At 43.7% G+C, this 27,037-nt stretch overlaps 1 protein-coding gene across 3 annotated transcripts in view; it reads left to right on the top strand.

Annotated features, from left to right (window-relative positions):
• The window catches only part of LOC118664961, a 123,329-nt gene that overhangs the window by 44,512 nt on the left and 51,780 nt on the right, over positions 1–27,037 (top strand). For all 3 annotated transcript variants that reach the window (XM_036325729.1, XM_036325728.1, XM_036325730.1), the window contains 2 exons: positions 2,771–2,808; positions 5,141–5,386. In XM_036325729.1, coding sequence (XP_036181622.1) covers positions 5,169–5,386 — 218 coding nt within the window. In that variant the 5' untranslated portion in view covers positions 2,771–2,808; positions 5,141–5,168. The remainder of the gene's footprint in view (positions 1–2,770; positions 2,809–5,140; positions 5,387–27,037) is intronic.

Here is a 27,037-nt window from a genome sequence, read left to right as displayed (position 1 = left end):
AACTTATTTCTTATACCAGCGATTTTCAACCCTTTTCATCTCATGGTACACATAAACTAATTACTAAAATTCTGTGGCACCCAATTACGTGTATTGTACCCAAACTCCAAGGCAGACCATCACAAAGATTAGTTGTTGGGGTAATTACTTAACATCTCCTAGCATCAATTTCTTCATCTTTAAAATGAGAATTGATGTGCTGTAAAGATTAAATGGCATGATGTATGTGAAGCCCTTGGCATGGGAGCTGGCACATAATAAGTGGGTACAATACACATAATTTATTTGTCATAGATCTACAATCATTGTAAAGTTTCTAGTTTCAGGTAAATATATTTCATAATAAAACACAATTTTAAAAATCAATGAAGTGATCATTTGAGTCATGTAGCCAGATTTGAGATACCCAAGGAGTTAGATTAGTCAAAATTCTTCCTGGAGCATAAACCAAGTGCTTTGGGAAATGGCACTATTTCCCAAATAGTGTAATGTTTCAGTAGATCAATACTCTGTGATTCAAAAAGCCCAAGATTATCTGATATTCCTAAAAGTCCTGAGCATAAATTTGGCCTGTAAGTAAGTTTGATTCTTAAATAGATCTTAATTTCTTGCTATTCCCTGGTCCTATTCTGGCTCCAACGCTGACTGAATATTATCTCCTTGCAGCTTCTGGTCTCACAAAGGACAGGTGAAATAGGGTGAAGTGCTTATGTAAATTTATCACCCCTTTCAAGAAAGGGCTTTCTTCTATTTTGAGATTTTTGTTGGTAAATTCAGCAACTATTTTTGGAGAGCAATTGACCCGAGAAAATTTAATTTTTTTAAATCACATACTAAAATGCGGCCTTTATTTACTTAAACATTATTCAACCTAAGTGTAAAACACACTGCTAGGGCCCTTTAAATTTTTTTTGTTAGATTTTTTTTAATTCAACTCTAAAGACAATTCAAGTGAGAAACTTTAGTGCATTGATTTTGTTCTTTGAGTCATTGCACTGTAATTAGCTGAGTTGCGTTTTAAATGTAGCACGAGAACATCTTTCTTGTCTGTTTATGTCAGGAAAAAATGGCTAATGAGCACTTATCAAAAAGATGAACATTTTTTCATTAGATTAAGTAAAATCAAAACAGATTTATAATGTACTATTATATTTCGGCTTGGAATAAATTGAGCAAAATAGCGAATATTTTCACAGCTTCCTGAGAATTTATTTGCATGGCAGGATCCTCCTCCCCCACACACTTAGACTTCAGGAAAGTGCCCATTTATGGCGACTTTGTGGAGTCAGAGCGCATTCCCAAAGGCCTGGGAAAGCTCCTAATGGTATTTATGAAATCTGAGCATGAAGCAGGTATCAAAATGGATTTTCTTTGGATTATGCCAGTGAGCTTTGCTACTTAATGAAGTTCTTTAAAATTATTTAAAAAAATTACTTCCCTCAACTTTCTCATAGTGGTCAGTCAGAATGCCACCTAGTACTCAGTGTCACTCATGCAGAGATTTCTTTCATTTTGAGATTTTTGTATGCGTTCAAGTGGATGAATATTAGCCTTATGTTGCCAAAAGGTACAGATGATGAAGGTTGATTCCTTAGGAAAATTTAATTAAAAAATGTACAAGTTTAAGAACTTTCTCCTTTTAAATGTCATTTAGATGGCAGGTTATTTTCAGATCATCAAGGATTCTAAGTCATTACTTGTGCTTCCACTATGTGAGAGTTAAGTCTGTCTTCATCATTATCTATTTGGGGGCCATATAAATATGCACATATCCACAAAGCAACCAATATAACAGGTCCTTATGTGGCTTAAAGAAGAATCTTGACTTCTTCAAGTTTTCTGAGTTTGTATTAGGGTGAATGTACAAGAGATAAATTCCTTGAATAATGAGAGAGAGAGAGAGAGAGCAAAAGAGAGAGAGCGCGCTCTCTCTGGACATTAGAGATTTAACTTATTGTAATCCTGTAACTTCTCTCCATGTAGCACAGTTTTGGGGAAACATTTAATCGAAATACAATACAGTCATAAAAGAATACGCTTGATTAATTTCTACAAAGTAACATACCTATGTAAACACCATCTAGACCACAGTGTAGAATATCACTAACAGTACAGAAGCCACCTTTGTGCCACTTCCCGGTCATTGTCCCTACCCGAGGTAACAATCTTCTGATTTCTATCACAGATTACTTTTGTCATACCCCTCATTCTTCAAACATTCCTTACTTTCTGGAACAATGAGATGTTCCAGGGTTACCTTTCACTTTATCTGCCCCGGCATTGGGACCAGTCATTTCTTCAAGGAGTCCTGGTTCCATTTTGTGTAGAATGGTATTTAGAAAATAAGATCTGGACACTAAGTGTGCTTATCTTGCTTCTGGAGTGCCACAGGGCTCAAAAGGGCAGGGAAAAGAGGGCTGTCTTTATCTCTATCCCTAACCTAGGCGTTAATACTAGACTCCCAAATCTTACCTAATATTTGAAGGTTCATTTTGGTCTTTCTCTTTCCTGTGTTTGCAAGTCCTTTTTGTAAGTGAGAAATCTGGCTAAATTATCCTTAGTATATTTACTCATTTGCCAGGCTTAGATTCTGTCAATATAAAAAACATACCTCCTAACCAGTGTTCAATATGTGTTAGAAGATTTTTCTTTGAGGGTATATAATCAAAACCCTGTACTCAAAAGTAGTTATTTTTCCTCTTCTGTGTAATTATGTTATTCATTTGACATATAGTTAGGCTCACTTGTTTCTGTTTGTATTCCATTTTAGGTTTAAATTCTTCGTCATCACCATCATCATCATCTTGGGTGAGTATATAAAACATTAAAGCTCCCAAACCCCAAATTACACAAAAAGCTGTATTCAGAAGCGTGTTACTACCCCTCCTCCACCTTGTCTGCCTTGTTAATGTGCCCTCATTAGTTCCTGGTTCAACTTTCCTGAATTACTTTTTGTAAGTGTAAATAAATACTTTTATATTATCTTATTTCCTCTTCTTTCTTACACAAAAGTAGCATACTATATATAGTCTTTTGCACTTTGCTTTTTTTGGTTGACAACCAAGATTTCCATATCACATATTCTTTAGTTTTCATGTACAGCTGCATAATATACCATTGTGTGAATGTATCAGAGTTTATTCAACCAATGTCCTATGTGAGTTCCCCCCCCCCCAATATTTTTCAATTGCAAACGCAGATGTACCTTGTTCATATATACTTTTGTACTGGTGAAAGTATATCTTCAAGGTAACTTTAGATGTGGGCAAAAGGTAAACTCACTTGTGGTTTTGTTAGAGGTTGCTAAATTCTTCTCCCATAAGGCAGGACGCTCCCACCAGCAATGTATGAGTGTCTCATTCCTTGTGTCTTTGTCAAGAGAATGTGCTGTCAAGCTTTGTAATTTTTACCAAGTCTAATAATTGGGAAAAGGTATCTCAGCAGGGTTACAATTTTCATTTTTTTAATTATGCCTGAAGTTGTCCATCTTTTCATATGTTTAAAGGTCATTTAAAAATCTGTATTTGTGAATTATGTGTGACTTTTGCTTAATTTTTATTGGGTTTTTTTTTTTTTATCTTTCCTCTCTGAATTTTAGAGTTCTTTGTGTATTTGGGATGCATAGTCTCCCTTTATCTTTGATGCCTGTTAATCATAGTTATTTTAAAATCAGTATGAGTCTGTGGGAATATTTTATTGTCTTTTCTTTTGGGCTTTGGTCATTTGTTCTTCTTTCCTAATAGGCCTGGTAGTTTTTAACTGAATGTTAGACTTTGTGTCTAAAACGTTGTGGAGACTCTGGATGGTGCTGTTTTCCTGCAGAGGTGATTTAGGTTTCCACTGGCTAAGAGGTGATGTTTGGGTAGACAGCCTCGATCAAAGCTGGTCCATATAGGGTTTGCTCTCACTCTAAGGAAGTGGCCCTTTTGGGGTCGAAACTGAAAGTCTGGGGTCTTTACCTTCCTCCTTGGCAGTCCTCAGCACAGTGAGACTCCTATTTCCTTCCTAGGCTTTTAGCCTTGGAGCAGTTGCTTTCTGCTGGTTTCTCTGTCTCATTGGAGCACGTGCAGCTTAGGAGTCAGTAAATGCCTTTGGGGAAATTTGCACTATGAGGCTCACTTCTCTGCAGCTCATTCTTCTCCAGGATGTTGGCCTTTCAATTTTTGTCACCTCTTCCAACACAGCAAGACCACTGCAAGCTCTAGGTTGCTGTTATCTCTTCAGCCTTTATTCCCCACATAGTAAATTGGCAGATACCCTGATGAGAAACAACAGTAGCAAGTGCAAGCTCACTGCAGTGTGTTACCCTGTCCCCAGGGTTGCAGCCTATAAAGTCCCGCTACCGTGATTATTTCCTCAGGCCTTCACAGGGCTCTTCTTTTACATTTTATCTCACTTTTATAGTTGTTCTCAAACAGAAGGGTTATTCTGATACTATTTATTCCATCATAGCTGGTAGCAGTAGTCATCTTTCCATTTAGCACATTTCATTAAATTTATATGGAAATGAGAGAACACAGTCAAATTGACAAAACATTTTAAAATTGACAAGGAAATTGGCCACTGTTGGGGTGGTATAAATTATTAAATCAAAATCCTTAACAATTTATTTGCCCTTTGACCCAGCAATTCTGCTTTTAGGTATTTATTTTAAGAAAATAATCACGTGTGTGTGTGAAGGTTTATTTACAAAAATTCCAATCCGAGTCAACAAAATTGGAATCATAATCCTCTATATGCGATAAAGGATTTTATAAATTGTGGTGCTTTGATACAATGGAATATAATGGAATTCAACATTAAAATGATGTAGGAGAGTATTTAAACATATCAATAATCTATTGTTAAGCACAAAAGATTACAAAATAACTTGTGTTGTATGGCCCAATTTAAGAATATTTATAAAGATATATAAATATAAGGCTAAAATAATTCCCTTCCTTTCTCACAAATCAATAACAATAATAAGAACAGTAAATAGATTTGTGACAAGGACCTGCATTATCAGGGAAGATTTATTTCTTAGGGGAAAAATTTTAATTTCCTTTTGAAATCAATGGCCAAAATTTAATGCAATCGCTTTTGTGAAGCTAAAGATTTCTGCAGACCATCTTATCCTATGCTGCCCTTTCACTTGAAGGTACCCTTCAAGGCAGCAATCACCGACTATGGCCTCTTGGGTTTGGAGGATGCTTCCTAGGAATGTCCGTTTCTTGACTACATCATCAGAGAACCAGCGGGTTGAAGATTGTCATCGTCACCAGGAGGCCTATGGGTACTTCTTGCCCATCCAGACGAGGTGGCAGGACAATGACCAGTATGGCCACGTGAACAATGCCGTGTACTACAGCTACTTTGACACCATTATCAACCACTACCTGATCAGGTAGGCTTGGGGTCTGCAGCCCCACATCCTCACGTCAACCCTCTGGGAGTTCAGGCGGGCATTTTGGGAAGGGATTCCTGCCATTTTCCTCTGCTAGCTCACCTCTTTCATTGAGTCACTGAAAGTCAGATTATTCCAGAGGAGAACAGGGGGACCGACATGTGGGTGAGGCAAGTGTCGTCCTGCTGCTCCTGAAGCCTCAGGTGTACTGTGTCTTGGTCCTTTGGACTAAACTGTCAGCAAATGTGCAGGCTTTGAATCTCAAATAAGCACCTACACAACAAACCGTGTAATATTCAGACCCTGGGCAACTTGAGCCGACAGAACATCTGCCCTCGAGGCCTTTTTGTGAGACAAGCAGCTGCTGTCCCCATTGAAGACACATAAGGGGCAGGAGAGAGAGTAAAGATACAAAGATATTTGTTATAGTTGCTGAATGTCCTCAAGACATGATTGCCATCCTATAGGCATGTTTACAAATTTGGTTAGTATGATTCTCTATGTGAAAGACTGCATGGTATAGACAGATCTGCATAAATCCTCGCTTTGTCTTGCATTGGCTATGCAATTTTGATCAAATTATTTAGCCTTATTGAATCTTCTGTAAAAACAGCTCACATTTATTAAGAGCTTTCTCTGTGTCTAGCACTGTGAAGCATTTTACACAGATTTTCTTATTTAATCCCAAGACAACTCAATGAGAGAGTAGCAGATTGTCAGTGCACTGCCTGGATCTCCTGCCTATACCCTTTCGGGGCCGCACTGGCCTGTCGTCTGTCAGCACCAACATTGATCTGCCTAAGGACGATCTCTAGCCACCAGAGCTCCTTTGGCAGTTAGGCCAAAAGTGCAAGGAATGTATGCCTCCTGGAAGCAACCTGCCATCACTGACTAAGGGGAGTTGGGGTATAAATATCCCAGCATCCTCACCTCTTGAACATCTGTGATCACTTTACCCAGATTCCCAGGCTTCCCTAGTGGGACTAAGCTCAAATTCCCAGATTGGTACCTTAAAAAAAAACAGATAAAATTTACATGACATAAAATCTACTGTTTTGCCCTGGCCGGTTTGGCTCAGTGGATAGAGCGTCAGCCTGGGGACTAAAGGGTCCCGGGTTTGATTCCGGTCAAGGGCATGTACCTTGGTTGCGGGCACATTCCCAGTGGGGAGTGTGCAGGAGGCAGCTGATCGATGTTTCTCTCTCATCTGATGTTTCCAACTCTCTATCCCTCTACCTTCCTCTCTGTAAAAAATCAATAAAATATATTAAAAAAAAACCATTCCAACTTTTTAAAAAAATCTACTGTTTTAACTATTATATAGTATACAGTTCAGTAGCTTTTAGTGTATTCAGAATATTGTGGAACCATCACCACTAATTCCAGAACATTTCTATCACTCCTCCCCCACCCCCCGCCAAAAAAAAATTCTTATTAGCAGTCACTCTTAAATTCCCTTTCTTCCCATCTCCTCACAACCATGAATCTATTTTCTGTCTCTATAGATTTACCAATTTTGGACACTTCATATAAATGTAGTCATATAATATGTGGTTATCTGTGTCTGGCTTCTCCCACTTATTATGATGTTTTCAAGATTGATCCATATTATAGCATGTATCAATACTTGGTTCCTTTTTATGGCTGGACGATAGTGCATTATATGGATATACCAATTTGTTTATTCATCAATTGATGGATATTTGGATTACTTCCATTTTTTGACTATTATGAATAATACTGCTATTTATGTTCAAGTTTTTGTATGGACATCTTTTAAATTCTTTTTGGGCATGTGCCTAGAACCGAGTTGCTGGGTCTTATGGTAACTATATTTAACTTATTGAGGGACTGTCAAACTGTTTTCCACAATGGTTGTGCTGTTTATATCACCCCCAGCAATTTATGAGGGTTTTTGGTTTCTCCACATCCTTACCAACATTTGTTATTATCTCTTGTATTACAGCCATCCTGGGGTGTTTGAAGTGGTAGCACATTTTGGTTTGGGTGATGATTAATGATGTTGAGACTCTTTCCATGTGCTTATTGGCCTTTGGTATATTGTCTTCAGAAAAATATCGAATCAGATTATTTTCCCATTTTTCAATTAGATTATTTGTATTTTAATTGTTGGGTTGTAATAGTTCTTTTTATATTCTAGGTACTAGACCCTTATCAAATATGATTTATAAATACTTTCTGCCATTCTGTCATTTTTCTTCACTTTCTAGCTAGTGTCCTTCGACCCATAAAACTTTTTAATTTTTATGATGGAGTGGTAACTTTTAAATTAGCCAATGCTTCTTTATTGGCTACGTTCCTTCTTGTCCCTTCCTCACTCCTACAGGAATATAAATCTACAAAAAATACCTGATAGTTCTTATATCATGGATTTGCTGTGTCAGGGAAGTTAAACTTCTTCTTTCAAAAGGTTATGCGTAGAACAACTTTCAGTTGGAGAGAGTGCCTGGTTGTCCCTTGGTGATATGTGGTCCCGAATCTTCACACTAATTTTACTTTGTGTGCGCCTGTCAGTAATTCCTCTAGAAGTTTTATTATGAATAATAAACTTTTCAACCCTCACTTTAGCTTTTAGGGGAATGTGTGCTTTATACCTTGAAATCCACAGGAAGAAGTAAAAACAGTAAGGCTCCTTGTAATTCCACATCATTTTTCACATAGGGAAACTTAACAGTGATTTTTTTCCAACTCGCTCTAGGGCTACTCACTCTTTTTTTTAGGAAAGAGCCTTGTAACTTCTTTGGATCAATTCTTAAGAATCATTTCAACGCAGTTGGGACCTAGTGGTATGTCTTAGTTCAGATTGCTATAACAGAACACTATAGACGGGTGGCTTAACAACAGACATTTATTTCTCATAGTTCTGCAGTCTGGAAAGTCCAGATCAGGGTACCAGAATGGTTGTGTTCTGATGAGGGCCCTCTTCCTGGTTTGCAGACAGCCACCTTCTTGCTCTAGCAGCCTCTCATGGCCAAGAGAACAAGCTTTAGTCTTTTTATCTTTTTATAAGGACATTAATCCCATCATGGGGGACTCTAGCCTCATGACCTCATCTAAACTTAATTAATTCCCAAAGGCTCTACCTCTTAATACCATCCCATTGGGAGTTAAGTTTCAACATATGAATTTTGGGGAACACAGGCATGTAGCTCATAACACGATTTTTGTGGCTTTTGAATGTGTCCCATTAGTGAATGGAGCTTCTGGAAAGATGATGTGCAAAAAATGCTGGTTGAGTCTTTTATCCAGTGGAGATTGTGGGAGTAGTGGTGGGGGTTGACAGCATGTATTCCTACCAGAATAGAAAGTGTCCCATCTCATGAAGAAATTTCCAGGTATTACACATTGATTCCAAAATTGTGAAAATACCCTGGCTATTGTGGCCAGGGACTTTCTAGTCAGGACAAAAAAGTGGTTTACCTTTATACTTTTGCTAGGAGATCTGAGGATTATTTTTAACAGGTTGCTCACTGACTGTCAGAAGCCAAGCCAGCACCACATAAAGGTGCGAGAATTTCCAGCCCCTGTGAGGAAGGGCAGCTGGTCACACCCAAGCAATGCATCCCAGCCAGGCTGGCACACTGGCCTCCTTCCACCGGGCTTTCCCAGGATGAGCAGCGCAGTACATGCTCCAAGGACCCACGGGACAATCAATGAGGAAAATCCTCCCCTGAGGGGGGTTTTCTCCAGGAGAGGGGACCAGGGAGTGTGGAGGTACGGCGAGGGAGGGTGAGAGAGACAGCAGAAGAGGCCGCAGCCTGCCCAAAGTTCCCATCACTTTGACACACGGAAGGGGTTAAGTCATTCTTGAACAGTTTATCGCTCATCAATTGCAATTAAATATGTTTATATTAAATTATGTTCTGTAATTAATGTAAAATCCTTTAGCCTGTGCTGTTGTTAGAACCAGATGCTGAAGTACCAACAATATTTCAACGCGACTGTGCTGGCTCGCCAGCTGTCTAACGGTAATTACTTTAATCTCAGCTTGTTATCTAATTATCACCTTTGTAAAGGGAAAAGTACTCTCTAATGCTTACTGATTGTTTCAGATGATGATGAAGAGCAGGGAACAGCTGTCAGAGATCTGGGCCCTGCTTATCACAATGAAGGAACTTATCCTGAAGCCTGAATTCAGGGCCAAATTCTGAGAAAAGATGTCTCAGGCGGGAACAGGGGACTAGCCAGTAAGGGGAGACAGTTGGTGTGGTGGTTAAGGGTGTGGCCCCTGTGAATAAATGGTCAGGTGACACCTGCCTCCTACAGTGATGGTGGGGGAACAAGTTACTTGGTTAAGACTCAGTTGCCACATGTGTAACACGGAGACAGTAATAAAAACAGCATCTATCTCAGAGGATTGGTGTGACGATTGAATGAGACCATGCGTGGGAAGCCGTCAGCGCAGTACTTGACGATATGTACATATTTAGTAAACGTTAACTATTCTTCTTTAAAAGAAAAAAAATCAGTGTTGGTTTTCTGCGTTCTCCTGATCAATTCGTTTTCCAAATTATGTTTTAAGTTCTGTCCTTTTGGGACTGAAGTTTACCTTTGCATTGCTTATTCAAAAATGGTTTACCAAACCAGTCAAGAGTATAAACAGGTATCGTCAGGGGAATCTTGAAACTCTAAGGGGGAAGAAGAAATGTTTCTGGGGTATCTTTCAGTACTTTACGCATGTATTTGCATATCAGCAGTTGATGTGGAACCTGTAGTTTATTCCACAATAACCATTAAAGCTAATGCCCTTAGGATGTTTATTAAGCTTTTAATATCCTCCCATGCTTTACCTCTTGGGGGCTGTGCCCCACCAGAGGGGAGTTGGCACCAGTCTCCCCCATGAGAAGAGCATGTCTATCTCCCCCGTTAGACTGTGAGCCCCTCATTTATATATTTTGAGTCTATTGCCTGGTCTGGCACATGTTTAGTCCTCAGTGACTTGACAGAGCTAAACAAGATTATTCCTTCTTGGGCCATGCTGGCTCACCAGGGTTTTTCTTTCCCAAAACACCTCCTCCTGGGGCCGTGTGCCAGGCCTCAGTCTCCAGGATTTCTTGCCACAGGTTACTGCATCCTCATATCTGGAAACTGCCAAGCAGGCTGTGGGGGAGACCTGTCAGGGCACCTGGGGGGTCTGACCATAATGGTGGGAGTCAGTTGTGTCTGGTTTAGCAGCAACAGGAGCAGGAGGTCGGAGCTGGCACAGCTTGAGCCATGCACCTGAGGAGGGCAAAGTAGGGGTGTCTTTTAAGGTAAAAAATGCCCAGGTGCAAGGAGGGTTGCTTTATGAGAAGGGGTCCCACTCTGAGGGGGTTTCCCATTCGTCACAAGAGCATCAAACGCCACATAAACCCCCTTCAATAAAAGGTACCCCAAACCAGACTCTGCAGTCACTCTTGTTTATGGTATCTTTGGCTATTGAAGGAAATAGCCTAAAATGAGAGCAATGGCCCAGCCAGAGACCTTAAAGCCATCTTTGCCTGTGGCCTCATCTCCCATCACATCCGTGGTAGTTCCTTTCTCTCCTGCAGTAAACTACCTATGGTTCCTCGCAAGCAGCGTGTTGATTCTCAGCTCTGTGCCTTTGGTTCAGCTGTTGCCTTTACCTGGAATGCCCTTCCTTGCTCCTGTTCTTCGACAGTCAGACTCTTCCTAGCTTTTCCTGACCTTCCCAATCACCACCTCTCACATAGAATGTGTCCATTCTCGGCATTCCCAGAGGATCCTTGATTTTATGTATCACAGGTCCAGAGACTTTTTTCAGAAAGCAGCCAGATACTAAATATTTGAGGCTTGATGGGCTCCTGTTGCAACTGCTCAGCTCTGCTGCTGTGGCGGGAAAGCAGCCTTAGACAACGTGAGCATGAATATGTGGCTGTGTTCCAGTAAACTCTATTGTAGTTCCTGCTTGTTCCATTTATTCCACTTTCTCCGTGCTCTTGTATTTGTATAGCTTGAGTCACTCTTCTGGCTACTTAACCACAGGTTGTTAGTGCAGTATTACTGAAATTTTCCTCTTGTAGTGATATGTCACTCTAATCCAGTGATGGCAAACCTATGACATCATTCTTTTGGTTGATTTTTCTTTGTTAAATGGCATTTAAATATATAAAATAAATATAAAAAATATAAGTCTTTGTTTTACTATGGCTGCAAATATCAAAAAATTTCTATATGTGACACGGCACCAGAGTTAAGTTAGGGTTTTTCAAAATGCTGACATGCCGAGCTCAAAAGGTTCGCCATCACTGCTCTAACCTGAACTCCTCAAGCTGGGCACTGTAGTGTTCTAGCCTCCATTTCCCTCTAAAGCAGTGCTGAGACCAGGTCTTGCACACAGGTAGTTAGTTTCAGAAATTGATCCCAAAGAGCAAGACTGGGGACCAGGAGGAGTGAACTAGGAGAAGGAACTAGGAGTGAACTAGGGGTGAACTTTGCTGAGCTGATTAACCGTGGGCAACGGCAGCTGAATTCCCCTGGGGATGCCCGAGGAGCCCCCAGAATGGGCCTCAGAGTTCCCTGCCCAAAGGACAGAAACACGGGCATTTGTCCACTGGCTCCATCCCTCACTGGCCAAGGTTTGCGGAATGGGGTGTTAGCCCCCCTGTTCCAAGTGTGTGCATGTGTCAGAGTCACCGAGTAGATTCCTACATCTGCCCAGGAGATTGGGACGCAAAGAGACTCTTCACGCTGCCCAGGCAGGGTGCTGTCAGGTCAGGCCCGAGTGCTGCCGGCTGCTGCAGCAGTGGCTGGAAGACTAAGGGGCTTCAGAGGATGTGAGGCAGCCTAGCAGGGCGACCAATAGGTTTAACGTTCATTGGCTGCTGCCTAGCACAGTAAGTCTTACATTCTGAGAAGCAGTGGTTAAGAGGGCAGCTGTTGATGCTAGACTGCCCAGGTTTTAATCCTGCCTGGTTCTGCTCCTTACTAAACGTGTCATCTCAGGCAAACTACGCAGCTCTCCTGATCTCCCGTCCCTCATCTCTGAAGGTTAATTATTAACAGGCGCTTAGTAAGTACTAAATCATTTTTAACAGTGGCTTTTTGTAAGTGAATGCTTCTATCTTTGCCTATTTCTAAAAATAAAACGTACTCTTTCCAAATTGAACTTTAAATACCTCACCAAATAAGATGTATTTAAATACATTTTTTTCACTAGGAATAGAAAGTAAGAAGGAAAAAGACACAAAACACCAACTTAATACTGCAACTGCATCTGAACATGACAGTAATCGCTGAGCTTCCTGGCTCCCAAGAAAACAAGGGGAACAAGATGAGCTGCATAATTTGCACTATCTGATAAAGGAGTACATTATTTTTCCCCCAGAGAATCAGACTTTTGTCTCAAATTAAATTCTAAAAGGAATTTACCAAGGAGGCTTAAACAACCACAAGAAAGGAAGGAGCCTGGAAAGAGGGGATTTATCTATTTTGGACTTGACCAGTGCTTGGCACATGTGGGTGCTCAGTGACTGAACAGATAACAGGAAATGTTTTTGGCAGCAGATTTTCTTTCATGAGAATCAGCATCCTGCATCTGATGACTGGTGTGAAAGAGTGACTGTAATGGTATGGTTTGGAGCCGGTGTGGAGGACAGAGGTGAGTGGGTCTGGCCCTGAAAGTATGTTGATCGGGTAGCAGGCAGATGGTCTCTTGGCTACCCTGCTTGCTCAGAATGCTGGGCCTGCTACCACACATACACCGCCCCCCCACACACACACACCCCACAACTAACCTCTGCTGCTTCCTCTTTCTAGGAGGCTCTTCCCTCGTCCCCCCCATCGCAGGCTAGCTGAGCAGACTCTTTCTATAGTTCCCCCAAGCAGACAGGTGAGAATGAGCTTCCTATGGCCTCAGCCAACATGAGATTTTTCCCTGTTGTGGTGGCCTTGAGCCCGCTGAGTGAGGAAGGCCTTCCATAGGGCTTGGTCTTCAGTTTTGCTGAGTAGCATCTGAGATCCTAGGCAGGGCCATGCTGCCTTTTTAGTATGTTGGCATCTCAGGGCTTCCATTAATATTATGGTGACTCTATCAGTCTGCAGGCCTCAGTTAAAATATTATGATCTGTCTTCTTGAGCCCAAGGGAATCTCATTATAAATAAAGTAATCTCATTTGCGGGTGTGTTCTCTAACCCACAGGCTTGGAAATGTTCGGATACAACATGCCGGGGAAGTTGGGCTGTCAGATTAATACATTGTGTGAAAATTGGGGCCAGAGGTCACCAGTCTCCTGATACACAAATCTCCCTCTGAGAATCTCATTTCATTCAGACTATCAGTTAGATTAGAAATGCCCTAATTATCCCTCTGAAATTAAATTACTTTATGTTAGGGTGATATAATGAACAACCATAAAGAAGATATATACAACCAATCATCTTATTAGTCACAGCAAGACCAGACCATACACTAAACAGACCTTGCAGATTATTGTCAGCTAGTCCCTGTCACAGGGAAAAAGGGCGAGGGAAAGGAAAAAAGAGAGAGGTTAGCTTGGTTCACCTCTGGCCAGCTGTGGTTCTTGCTGTGTTTCTCGGCTGAGGTGCTAAGACTTTCTTCCCCAAGGTGCTGCTGTGCTCTTGACCTTATGACTTGGAGGATGGGACATCTATTGCCATTTGCTTTTTCTTCTTTTTACTAGTAAACCACAATGACTTCATTGTTAATTGCTTTTTAGCTAGTGCATAAAAAATGCAGCACTCTTAAGTATGAAGTTCAAGTCACGATGAAAAAAAAGAAGATGAAACATATTTGCTAATTCTTTGAAAATTAGATAACTAAAACCAAAACAAACAAAATCTCTTTAGCTAGGAGTCATAGTTAAACTTATTTGGTGGTTATAATATAAAATATTTATTTATTTTATATATTTGTTTATACTGAAGTAATTATCAATCCCTTCACTTTATTCCAGAAACCTTCCCAGTATCTGTTGAGTGACATGGCTCTGTTGCTAGGGTACACTTATCCTCCACAGAGAGATTGACCTCTATCCGTTAAATGATGCTAGCTGCTATAATGAATTACCACCAAATCTCAGTGACTTAACAAAAGGTAATTTCTTATTTAAATCACTATCCAATACAGGTCAGTGTGTGTGTGTGTGTGTGTGTGTTGGTCTGTCCACGCAGTCGCTAGAGAACGCACCTTGTGGCTCTGCTCCCTTCTAGGTCAGATTTCTCAATAGTGGCGCTCTGTTGTAGTAGCGCCAAGTAAGACAGAACACTATGTACTTAACACTTAAAGATGTCAGCACATAGGGTGAGCCCTATTTTCTTCCTTCCTTCCTTCCTTCCTTCCTTCCTTCCTTCCTTCCTTCCTTCCTTCCTTCCTTCCTCCCTCCCTCCCTCCCTCCCTTCCTCCCTTCCTCCCTTCCTCCCTCCCTCCCTCCCTCCCTCCCTCCCTCCCTCCCTCCCTCCCTTCCTTCTTCTTTCTCTCTTACTCTCTGTCTCTCTCTGTGTCTCTCTTCCTCTCTTTCTTTCTTTCTTCTTTCTTTCTTTCTTTCTTTCTTTCTTTCTTTCTTTCTTTCATTCTTTCTTTCTTTCATTCTTTCTTTCGACTAGGGATCTAACCCTCAACCTTGGTGTATCAGGATGATGCTCTAACCAGCTGAGCTACCTGGAAGGGCTTTGAGCCCTATTTTCATATAAGGTGAGCCTCTGTTCAAAGAGTTTGGCCCTCTGGGTAACCAGCTCTTTTCCTCATCTCCAGTCACAAGCACCGAGGTACTGACGAGAGCTTAAAATTTCAAATTATTATCATTTTAAGAGCACACACTTGAACTTCTCTCTTAGGCTGAGGATATGCAAATAGAGACAGTTAGAAAGAGATCAACAGGTGTGTGCTGGTGACCCATTTATTGGAGTCAGTTTCTTACTACTCTCAGTGATAAGTAGATGGGTAGTTTCCCAGGGGTGTGAAGGGATATGCTGCCTCATTTACCAACTTAGTGCCCACACGACAGCATCGCACCGTAGAAGTTGTGCTAGATAGCTTCAGTGGAAAGAGTTTGGGGTGGGGGACTGGTGCCCTGGACTACTGAGTTGGCTGTGCCGTTGTCCTTGTGGTTGTTGGTGAGTCGGATCACTGCCAGGGCAGCCAAGGCTCTAAATACCTACTCTTCTGGGTGGGTTTTTGACAAACAGCTCTTGCCACCCCCCCCCCCCCCGCCTACACACACACACACACCTTTCAATATGGCTGCTGTGCTGCAGCCAGAAAGACATTTTCTAATGACATGATACCATCTTTCTACCCTTTTTCCTGTTACAACTTTTTCATGGCATCCAATTTGCATTTCAGATAAAGGCAAAACTTCTTTGCATGTCCTGCAAAACTGCAGGGTCTGGCCCTTTTTCAGGCTCCTTTGGGGCCATGCTCACCCTCTCTCACCAAGGTTACTGTCCATCAGCCTTTTTCCAGCCCAGCCCCTGCCCCGCAGGGCTCCATGCTGTGCTCTCTGCCTTGAGAGTTCCCCTTCCCCTTCCCCTACCCCATCTCTCTCCCCTTGGTTAGCTCTTCCTTACCGTTTAGGTCTCAGCTGAAAGGGCACTTCCTCAGGGATGTCTTCTGAATGCCCTGACCAGGTCCAATTTCCGTCTCCTGGCTCTCTTCATACCAACCACAGTATAGCATTGTCAGAATTGCAGCTTTTTCATTTGTTGGAATAATTATTCGAAGTGTAATTCAGTCTCCATCATTTGATTATAATCACCATGAGAGCTGTGACTTTGCTCACTGTTGTCTCCCAAGTCCTTGGCACCATGCCTGGCACATAGTGGGCACTAAGACATTTTTTTTACATGAATGAATGAATGAACAATCTGGGCTGTCTGGAAATTTGACACCGAAATGCCACTTGTGTGAGTCACTGTAGAGCTGCCGACAATTTGGAAATGGGATTCCTGCATTCTGGAATGGTGCCCTCAAGACAGCTAAGGTGGTCAGTGAAAACAGTGTGACGTTCAGTATTTCTGTGTCAGCTTGACTTCATTTCTCTTGGAAATCTTAATAGAGCCTGGTAACCCCATAGTTTTCCAAACCTTATGCTTACAATGTCTATACCTGGACATTCCATGTGCAGCTAGCCACCCCTAGGAGCCTGACTGGTAGAAGGCGTGGATGGCAGGTAAACTATTGGTTTGGGGAAGGAGAAGACTACAGATCACTCTCTTGCTCTGAGCTCACTAATTCCCTTCCAGGTTAAGGGACGGGGTGAGCAGTCCCTGATTGTCTCTATGTGGAAGTTGGGAGGAAGGTTGGGCAGCCCCTGGAGAGCTTCATCCTCTTACAATTCACTGCATGTGGCCACCTCTCAGCTCTGAACAGAGTGAGGTATGAAGTCATTTCCAAAGCAGCCTCTATGAAATTCCATTATACGGTGTTTTCAATTTAAGGGGAAAGACCTTTGCGGAAACTAATTTGCAGTTGCTTTAATCACGGAGCTCAGGGACTGCACACTTTCCCCATCACTGCAACTAAAAAGGCTCACTGGGTTTGCAGATTGCCCCTGCCCTCAGCTCCTGGATTCCTCCTGGGGTGGTTGCACATCCCCTAATTTTTGCAATTTTTGAAACAAAAAGGAAGTAATTATACTCAGTCATCCTGTTGAATGTGCATGTGTTGGAATTAGAACCCATTTGAAAACACTCAGAGTTAAAGCGAATGGAATGTGTTCTAGGAACAGGATCATCTTGGGGTTGTTTCTTCTTCCCTGTCAGCCTCTCCTGCCCCTGGGGGCTGTCTTTTGGGTTCCCTTGCTCTCTTATTCACTGACACCACTGGAATGGTTCTTTACCTGGAGGTCAGGCTGGACTCACAGAAAGTGAAAGCATTTGATTAAGAGTCAGTAAACCTAGGCCTATAAACCTAGGTCAGTAAATCTCAGTTCTCACTTACCAAATGTAGTCCCCTAGGAAATTCACACTTATCTTAAAGCTCACATAGGGTTTGCGGGAAGATGCAGTGAGGCAAAATGTGGGAAAGCCTATGAGGTCTGCTCAAAGGTAAGGGGTTGTAGGAGTTGGTGATACCTGTTTATCCAAGGTTAATATTGAAGAGCACTTGTCTGAGTCAAAAGACTTCCTTGCTGACCCAAATCTTCCCCTGGTGAATATCACAGCTGCTTGAAATTTTGGGGGTTGAAACTTTGCAGTTTCTAGAATCTCCTGTGAAAATAGAAAGATTCCAGGAAGAATCAGACACTAAGTAACCCATTTTCAGTCATCAGCATTTAGCAGAGACTTGTTTATCAGATATCTATTGGCTTCTTGGGGAGAAGAATGAGGAGACAGATGTGGGGAAAGCTGGACGTTTTGTGAGGGTGTTGGGTTCTGGGGTGGTTTGAATATCTTTATACTATGGTGTTCTCTGACACTGTGCTCAACACAGAGTTGGGTAAAATAAAGGGTGAAGGATAGCACATCAGGTACTGGACTAAGTATTTCATTTGTTTAGTGACTATTGGTCATTCTTTTTGTCTGTCAGCAACTGGACATGCTTCATATGACTGCAGGAAACCCCTGCCCCACCACACACACATTATAGAAGCTACGAATTGCTGATACATACTTGTTTCCCCAGCATCCTTTGCAGCTAGGATGCTGGTGCACAATCCAGATGCACCTGCCCTTGGCTGTGACTCAGCAGCTGCTGATGTGTTGAGGTAGGGACTGTGCAGAATCCTATCTTGCCAGAGAGGTGGACCTAGGGTGGCTACATCCCGTGTGAGATGGCAGCCATGACAGTGACCCCATGACAGTCATCATCCAGAGTGTGCTGGGGATAGTGGCCGTGATGGTGGTTTCTTCGGGGGACTTGCTCTGTGATGTGATTTCAAGTGTTATTCCTGGCAACCTGTCTCCAGCCCTTGCAGGGATTTGTGGTCTCTCCAGAGTTCTTTCAATAACCCCCCTTTCTTCATCCACTAGCCAGACTTCATTTCTGTGATGTTGGTCAGTTTGCTGTGTCAGTTTGGGGAATGTACTTAGCATCTCTAGGTTTCCATTTCTTTATCTCTAGAATGTGGATAGGAATAGTCCTACCTGAGAAATAAGTAAGGGAGAGAACAAGTCAGGAGGCAGGGTGTCTTGAGGACAGTTTCAAGGAGGGAGTGAGAATGAGGGCAAACATGCTTTGAGGCCAAGAGATGAAGACTGGATTTCTTGAGATGGGGTCACTGGAGACTGAATAGGGCTCTGCAGTGTTGGGGCACAACTCCTATGGGGGTTGGGGGAGCTTTGAAAAGTAAATGCCAACTGAAGGATCTTAGTGGGTTTTTTTTATCATTAAGATGGGAAAGGCACCCTTATTTTAAGTACTGCTGTGGACACTGTCCAGAGGGAGAGGTTAACTTATTAGTGTTCCCTGAGGGGTAGGAGGGCATGGGGCCCAAAGCCTGATGGGAATTTTGGCTAGGACAGGAGGAGTCACAGCAGGGAAGGCAGGAGCAGGAGGGTGCCGATGTCACCTGGAAAGGTTAGGTCGTGGAAGTTGGGAGAGTTCCCATGAACTGGCTTCCTTTTCCCTTTGAAACAGAAGATGAAGTTGTCTGCTGAGTGTGTGGGGTTAGGTGGACAGCGGAGGCCAGAGATTCAAAGAGAGTGGAGGAAGTTTAAGTATCAAGGTCAGAGACCAAGAGTGTGAGTTAGATACTGTTTAGGCTGCTGTTACAGGAGACTCCCAAATAGCGTGGCTTGAATAAGAGAAAGGCTTATTTCCCCGTTCACACAGCAGTCCAGATGGAGGTCTGGGCTGACGGGGGGCTCCACAGTGTCAAGGGGAGGCCGGAGCCAGGTCATGCAGGGCTTTGTGGGCCTAGGGAAGGGCTCTGGATTTTATTCTAAGTGGGATTGAATATATCGGAAGGGATGCAGAGGAAGGCAGGGGGTGGACCTCATGAAGGGAGTTGGGGAGGGCACCAGGGGACCTGTGTCTTCCTGATGTCTAGAAAACTGAGACAGTCTGGCGAAGTGCCCCTCCAGCACAGGGGAGCTGTGCCCCCACCTGCAGCTCCCAGGCCAGTGGGCCTGTCAGTGGGGAAAGACAGGAGAGAGTTTGATTTCCTGTGTGTCCTGAAGTTCTTGCTTTTTGGTCAGTTAATTGCCCATGCATGTGCAGCTGCACACACACACACACACACACACACACACACACACACACACACACACAAACTGATTGGGGCCCAGGCTTTGGAATCAGGTAGACTTGTGTTTAAAACACGGTGACTGTACCTACTGCTAGGTGTCTTTGAGAAGTGGATTAACCTGTTGCAGCCTCCAGTTCCTCCTCCATAAAATGGTGATATGAATAGAACGCCCTTCATAGAGTTACTGTGAAGATCAAATTAGAGGGAGCATGTAAAGCACAATTCTCAGCATGTAGTAAGTGCTCCATATATTACAGCTACCATCATAACCAAGGTTAGTAAGTCATAGCTGTCATCTTCACCATCATTTTACCTTTCTCCAAGAAATTTATTTATCTACTACAGGCCTGATGCATGAAATTTGTGCAAGGGGCTCGGCCCTCGCAGCCCCTCAGAGCCCGGCTTCGTCCGGAAGGTCGTCCGGATGGTCATTCTGCTGTTCGGTCTAATTAGCATATTCGCTCTTTATTATATAGGATTAAAACAAACTACCCAAACATCTCAAAAGATACATTCGCATTTCAAAAATTCTATTTGGAGCCAGCGTTTCTTTTCCCTTTCAGGCCTGAGTCTGGAGAGGAAGTGACTGGTGGTGCTTTTCAGTGGGAAACCACCTGTCCACCCTTCTGTGTTCTCCTCAGAGAATCTGTTGTCCTGGGAAGTCTTTTCTTTAGATAGCAATTTGGCTGCTAAAATGAAGCCAGGCTTCTTTGTGTCTAAGCCTGCGCTGGTTCCAGGGCTCGGCGTGGGGGTGGACAGGCTTGCCATTAGCAGGTGATGCTGGAGGCTCCCGCTGGCATCCCTTCTCCTCCTCGCAGAGCCATGGGAAGCCATGCCGGCTGTGTGTGAGCACTTTCACATGTGTGTACGTGTGTGTGCTGTCCCACATGTACTGTCCCAAGGATATGATCTTACTCTTGTTTCCCACTTTAAGAGGCTGTATAGCCATGTGTCAGAGATACACACAGAACCAGCCCTCCCTGGACCACCTTTCAAGAGCTAGGACACTCCAGTTCTTCCTGTGAAGCGGGTGAGCCCCACTTTTCTTCTCTGTAAAATGAATGCCTGGCACATAATAAGTTCTCAATAAACACTAAGTAGTTGATAAGACCTGGGCTCTAGTTTTTGCTGTGCCATTAACCAGCTGAGTAGCATTGCCTAAGTCATTTCACCTTGATGTTATAACGGCTGGAAGGTGTGGGGAACTCAGAAGTCCCTTCTCTCTCAGAGGTTTTATGATTTTATCAGCAGCAACTAGACTTGCCAAGGCATTAGGGGTGAGTTAATTAAATGTTTGACCAAATTTAGCAGGATAATTTTTAAGCTGATAATTTTGTATGGCCCTCGAATGATGTTATAAATATCCAAATGGCCCTTGGCAGAAGAAAGGTTCCCCACCCCTGCCCTAGACTATAGGTCATGGTTCCCTTGGCCGTTTGCCTGTCCTGAATGATGTCTCTCTCCCTCTCCAATGGATCATTCCTGCCACTGTAGACACATGTCCACTATCTCTCTCATCTTTAAAACATTTTTTCGAATCAGGTCCCATGAGTCAGCCCTTAGTGTTGGAATTTTGGGGGAAGAGAAGTTCTATTTCAGTTGGAGTGCGGAAGTTAGATCAGCCTGTGGCAGTTGGTGGCCCTCTTGCTCTCATAACGGAAACTTCACCTGCCAGTGACACCAGCAGGTGAGCAAGCCACGAGGTCCAGGGAGCTGATTCCTGCTCACATCACTGAGTACCAGGTACAGACAGCCTTGCCTGAAGCTATCTGCATTCAGACTTCTTAGTTATAGACATTGTTTTCTCCTGCCTTGTTAGCTTGTTTAACCCATGGTGGGTTTTCTGTCACTGTCAAAAAAAAAGTCTGACTGTTCCTTCCCATGGCTAAGTGGAGCACCCTGGAACTGTAACAGTAGGGATTTAGATCAGCCTCAAGGAAGAACTTCCAGATGATGCTGTAAGACTCCAGTCTAATACGGAGATCCAAATGCATTCAAGTGTCTGTTGAGGGCTGGCTACAGACTAAACCAAATTAATCCTAATGGGATTAACTCTGTTAAGGTAGCAACTGATGTCCCCATTTTAAAGAGCAAGACTGGGCCTCAGAGTAGGTAGGTAAGTGGGCCATAGTGAGGAAGTGAGGAGCCAGACTGCACAGGCTGATTGCACCCTGGGAAGCCGCATGAGATAGCTTGTCTGCATGACAGAGCTGAAGCACTCAGCCCCACACCCAGGGTACTGTGGGTGCCTGAGACCGGATACCTGCCATGTGGCAGTTAGACTCACAGCAATTAGCACCCAACGAGGGAAGGTCCACTCATCCTCCCAGCTCCCCCATGCCCAACATCCCTTTCTCTTACTTTGCTTGGCAATTATAGAGTCATGCTCATGTGATCACATGGTTGGTCCCCCATTCACAGGCAGGCTGGCATTGGGAGCTGTTACAGGGGAGGCCAAGAGTCTTTGCCCCCCAGGCCTGGGGACATCTTCCTTTGGGCTTTGGGGGACCCTACTCCCACTTGCACACCAGAGGTCTTTTCCAGAACATGTAGAGAACCTCACCCAATTCAGAGCGGGATTTTTCCATTACTGTTCTTTCCACATCTTCCTTGCAACTCAGCTCATGTACTCCTGTCTCTGCTCCATGGCCTCCTGTGGCTGCCGCAGGAGACTGGGCTGATGAGAAATCAACCGTTCAGCACTTGAAGGCCTGGGTGAGGCAAGATCTGACCGTTGGGAACTTGCACTTCAAGCTGAAGAGATTAAATAAGCCCCAGGGTCCAGAAGCAGTGCTTGGGGAAAAGTGATTCCCCAGGTATTTTGATGGCTGGAGGCTCTGGCCAAGGAAGGGGGCAGATGGCCGGGTCCCTGAGCTGTCCTTCAGGCCCACCGTATGCAGGGCTCAGAGTGCACAGAGAAGAAAAGACAGAGGCCTGCCTCTGTGGTGTTCACAGATTAAATAAGGACAAACCAGATAGTTGGACAGAGCACCATAGCTCATGAGCTGCTTTCATGGGTGAAAGGTAGGGGGACAGGGGCAGAGACTCGAGTCTGCTGAGGACCTAGTTAAGGACAGAGAATTTTCAACTGAGACTTAAATGCTGTATCAGTTAGATATGTGTTTGGCTGAAGTAACATAAAACCCTACAAAGAATGGCTTTAAACTACAAAGGCATCTAATATTTAATGTTGAAAGATGATGTGGGAGATGGGAGGTCCAGAGGTAGTCTATAGGCTCAACCACGTCGTCAGTGACTCAGATGCCACCCACCTCCCTATCCATTATTAGTAGAATGTTGGTGTTACTCCCTCATGGTTGCACAATGGCTGCCTCCACTCCAGCCATCACATCTGCATAATTAGCATTCATCACTGCATAATTAGCACTCACAGCAGAAGCAAGGGGGCACCTTCTTCCCTGTCCATCTCTTTCTTTTCAGGAAAGAAAATCTCTCACAAAGGCCCATGCAGACTTTCTCTAATTCTCATTGGTCAAAACTGGGTCATGAGTCCTTGCCTCAAACAATCACTAGTGGAGGGAATGTGGTTGCTGTACAACTGGGCTTGGACCAACCATGATACCTTAAAATTAAGCATTTTCGGGAAGAATGCATCAACACTATCCTGCTGTAAAGGAGAAATGGACAAGGTAGCTGAGGTTTCAAGGCCAAGAGGACAGAAGAGCACGAGGAACACATCATGCAGAGGTAAAGAGGCTCATGAGACACCGGGGTGCTTGGATTAATAGTTCATTACTGCAGGAATCAGCACAGGTGGGGAAAGGTGGGAAAGGTCTCATACTACATCTTATTCCTGGAGCTGGGCAGGCCATAGGCCATGGGGAGCTACTGAGAGACACTGAGCAAGAGGAGGAGTGCCGGAGCAGACGGAAAATCAGAGGTGTGCAGAGGTCCCTATATCTTATGAATCGAGCAGAGCCGTCTATGACAGGCAATTGTCACTATTACTTTGAAGGCCTCTGTTCGGATTATTATAATTGACAAGAGAGAGTATATATGACCTTAATTAATGACCTTAATTAATGACCTTAATTAATGCTAATGGTAGCTCCTTGTTTCTGGATATTAGAATGCACACACACTCAGCCCCATTGTTTAGACAGCTGTGATGTCACATCAGTGACACCTGCATCTCTCTCACCTCCTCTCCCATCTGCCCTGGGCCCAGCCTTCAAATCCTGTCCCCCCTCCCCCCGCCGCCCAATCAGGGCACCTAAAATAACCCAGCACTTGTGTTGTAATTTACACAGGGCACCCTCAGTTTACAGAGGAGAAAACAGAGGCTGGAAGTAGATAAGGGGCTTGCTGGGGAGTTGTGGGGGTGTGATTTGAACCCAGAGCTTGTCTTTCCCAGTCCACCATACTACTTTATGACTTCAGAGGAGACATCCCTCCAAATACAGCTAAGATGTTTGCTAATCTTGGGCTTCCTTCTGCCTCCATGCCTCCTTTTCATTTCCTGTGGTCAAACCCAGGAGTCAGGACCCCTCCCCGAGGGGGAAAGGCCCAACTCAGGCATTCTAGTCAAGAAACAAAGCTGCACTTAGTTATCCTATTGTGGTCCATTAACATAGGCCACAGGACCAAAAGTTCCCTTGGGTTTCTCTGCAAATGTTAGGTAATGTGAGTGTAGGAAAGTAGCACAAGGTCAGTCTTTCTGCCCTACAGTCTGGCTCACAGCCTTTCCCCTTCAGGACCACATTTGTTGCTGTTGGGAGTTACTGTGAGAATTCTTTTTCTTTTCTATCTAGTTGTTCTGATTAATTCCAAGTGCTACATCTCTACATGCTTCTGAAAGCGGAGGATGCACAACCTCAATTCTGTGCGCGGAGGATGCAAAACAAGAGTGTCCATATATCTTTCTGAAGCACCAAGTTTATTGCAAGACTTGGAAGAGACCTGAATACTAGAATAGGAACTGTTCCCCTCCCACAAACATGGAAGAGAAGAAGAGCAGGGGATGGGAGAAGGGCCCTGGGAAAAATGGGCCAGTCTCTGGAATTTCACCCAGATGGGGGTCAAGTGGTGGATCTGCAGTGGGGGCTGCTTCTCTTGGTGTCCCCTAGAGGGCTCCAGGCTGTCCTCCAAGCTCACCAGGTATTTTGGGTAAGATGCTTCTAAAGGCCACGGAGATGCCAGGTAACCTCTTGATGTGAATCCCGTGCACACCCCCATTGTCTGCTGGACCAAGTCCTTTTGTTCAGGAGTCTTGGAACACACTGCGTACACTATGTTCCACTTCCTCCAGAAACTCTCTGGTACCTATAGCTTCTGGCCTATCTTCCCGCACCATGTGGCTGGCCTCCCTGAGCTTAGCATCTTTGAATTCAGCATTTAAAATACAGGCACTCTGGCCTCCACGGAGTCATTGATTGTGGACCAGCTTTGGCCTGGCCATCCATAACTTAAATTGGGCCTACTCAATTCTGTTAGCCATGCCGCTTCTTGGACAGCATAAGGCAGAGCTTTCTCAAAATGAAGTCCAAGAACCAACTAGCCACCCCCTTTAGGCCCTGGAGTTCCAGTTCTGCTGCTGCTGGTGGTGCTGTGGGTGGAGTAGGAATCCCTGGGGCCACACTGCAGGGCTGGGCTTGGGGTGGTGGTCCTGGACTCCAGGCTAGTTAGAGGACTGACAGACTCTTTGGGACTCTGCCTGAGTTCTGGCCCTCAGGCTGCTGATCTGCCTGGCAGAACCTGGAGAAGTCTGGCTGAATATCCCAAGCTGGGGAGGGATTATGGCGGTCGGGGCCAGGAGAACAGAAGGCCCTTACCCTGACTGTGTGGCTTCGCTCTGGGTTTCTTGGTGCTCAGGATGGGGTATGAGGCCATCATGCTGTGATACCTCTTGCGGGTGAATGAGTGCTGGTCCTGGTCCCGCTCAAACACCAGGTTCATCCTCTGCTCTGTCACCTAGGGATCCATGTTGTCACAGGGTGGCTCACTGCAAAGCCTGAGTTTCCTGGTCCCTCATGATTTGTTTTAAAGTCCCTCTGTCTCTGGGGTGGAGGGCCATCATTTCTTTAAGTTGTTTTCCCATTCTAAAGATTCGAAAAATGGCACGTGGTATTTCCTGCTCAGTATCCGCTTCTGCAGCTCCCAAAAGTCCTTTCCCAGGACCATCTCATATAGAATCATTCTCAGGCTCCATAGTTTCGGGGCAGCATAAGAGAGCGATCTACAAAAGGTGTTTACCTTATTGCTGGTAAACTGAGTGCTGAGTCCAAAATCCACAATTTTGATGTTCATGTGAGCATCAAAGAACACATTCTCTGGCTTCAGGTCCCTATGTACGATGTTTCTTTGTGTGGCAATACTATACAGCGGATATTAGCTGTAGGAAAATGCCTTTGGCTTCATTATTCATTTAGAGGCTTTTTCCTGCAGAATGTGGAAGAATGTTTTCTTGTTGATACCTTCAAATAGTTTTATTATATTTGGGTGGTTCAATGCCTTCATTGAACTTTGAGAATGGACTTCAATGGACTTTGAGAATGGAAGTCTTTGGAGGCTGAAGGTGTTACTGAAAAACCCAAGTTCAGTCTGCTTGCCACTATCAAGACAATATTTGAGGGACAAGTGTTGGGTGAAAAGGAAAGGTTGCTTTATTCAGGAAGCCAGAAGTCTGGAAAGATGGCCACCTCCAAAGTTCTAGACCAAGCAGATGAGTTTTAAAAGGGAGGCAGGGGAGCGGGCAATTCCAGGGAACTGAAAGAGAAGTCTGTGTTTCTTTAGTCACAGATAACACTTTTTCACATCAGACTTCTGGGTTCAGCAGCTTGTGGTAGTTACCTTGAAAACATTCTTCTGCAAGACAAACCCATGGGATAGTTGCTCTTGTTGGTATAATCACTATAGTTAGCATTGTTGGTATTGTCATTCGTGTAGTTAGCAAGTCACCTTGCAGCCATCTTTGTTGCCGAGGAGCCCCACGTTGGCCATTATGAGCTCCTGAACACAGTAGCGAGGGTAGCTTCACCAATACGAGGTTGGGCTGGCACCTTTTGACAGTGATGGCTGTTAAAGTCATTAATCAGCAGGACTTCTCTGTAGCCAAGCCCCTTGTGATTTTAATGCCCCTAGTATTTTGGGTGGCTAGAATTGTTCTCCCAAATATGTACTCACAAGTTGCTGTTGTGGTGCCTGGCAAGAAACGAGCCAGACACAGCTGGGGATAAACCACCATGGTTTTACTCAGTTTTTGGTCTGAAGACTCCTTTATTCTGACATTAAAAAAGGATCCCAAAGAGCTTTTGTTTATATGGGATATTAGTCTGGCATTTACTGTATTAGAAATTGAAATCTAATAGAAATTGAAATCTAATACTTAAAAAATAAAAGCATTTTTCACATCACCCTTTACCATATGTCTTTTTTAATAAACATTCTGAATGCTTTATATACACATTTACTCAGTTTCATAGGGACAGGGATTCTGAGGAAAACGAAAATGGTGTGAAGGCTA

Source organism: Myotis myotis, unplaced genomic scaffold, assembly GCF_014108235.1.
Source record: "Myotis myotis isolate mMyoMyo1 unplaced genomic scaffold, mMyoMyo1.p scaffold_m19_p_10, whole genome shotgun sequence".
Taxonomy (NCBI): domain Eukaryota; kingdom Metazoa; phylum Chordata; class Mammalia; order Chiroptera; family Vespertilionidae; genus Myotis; species Myotis myotis.
This window is presented reverse-complemented; position numbering and strand designations above follow the sequence as displayed.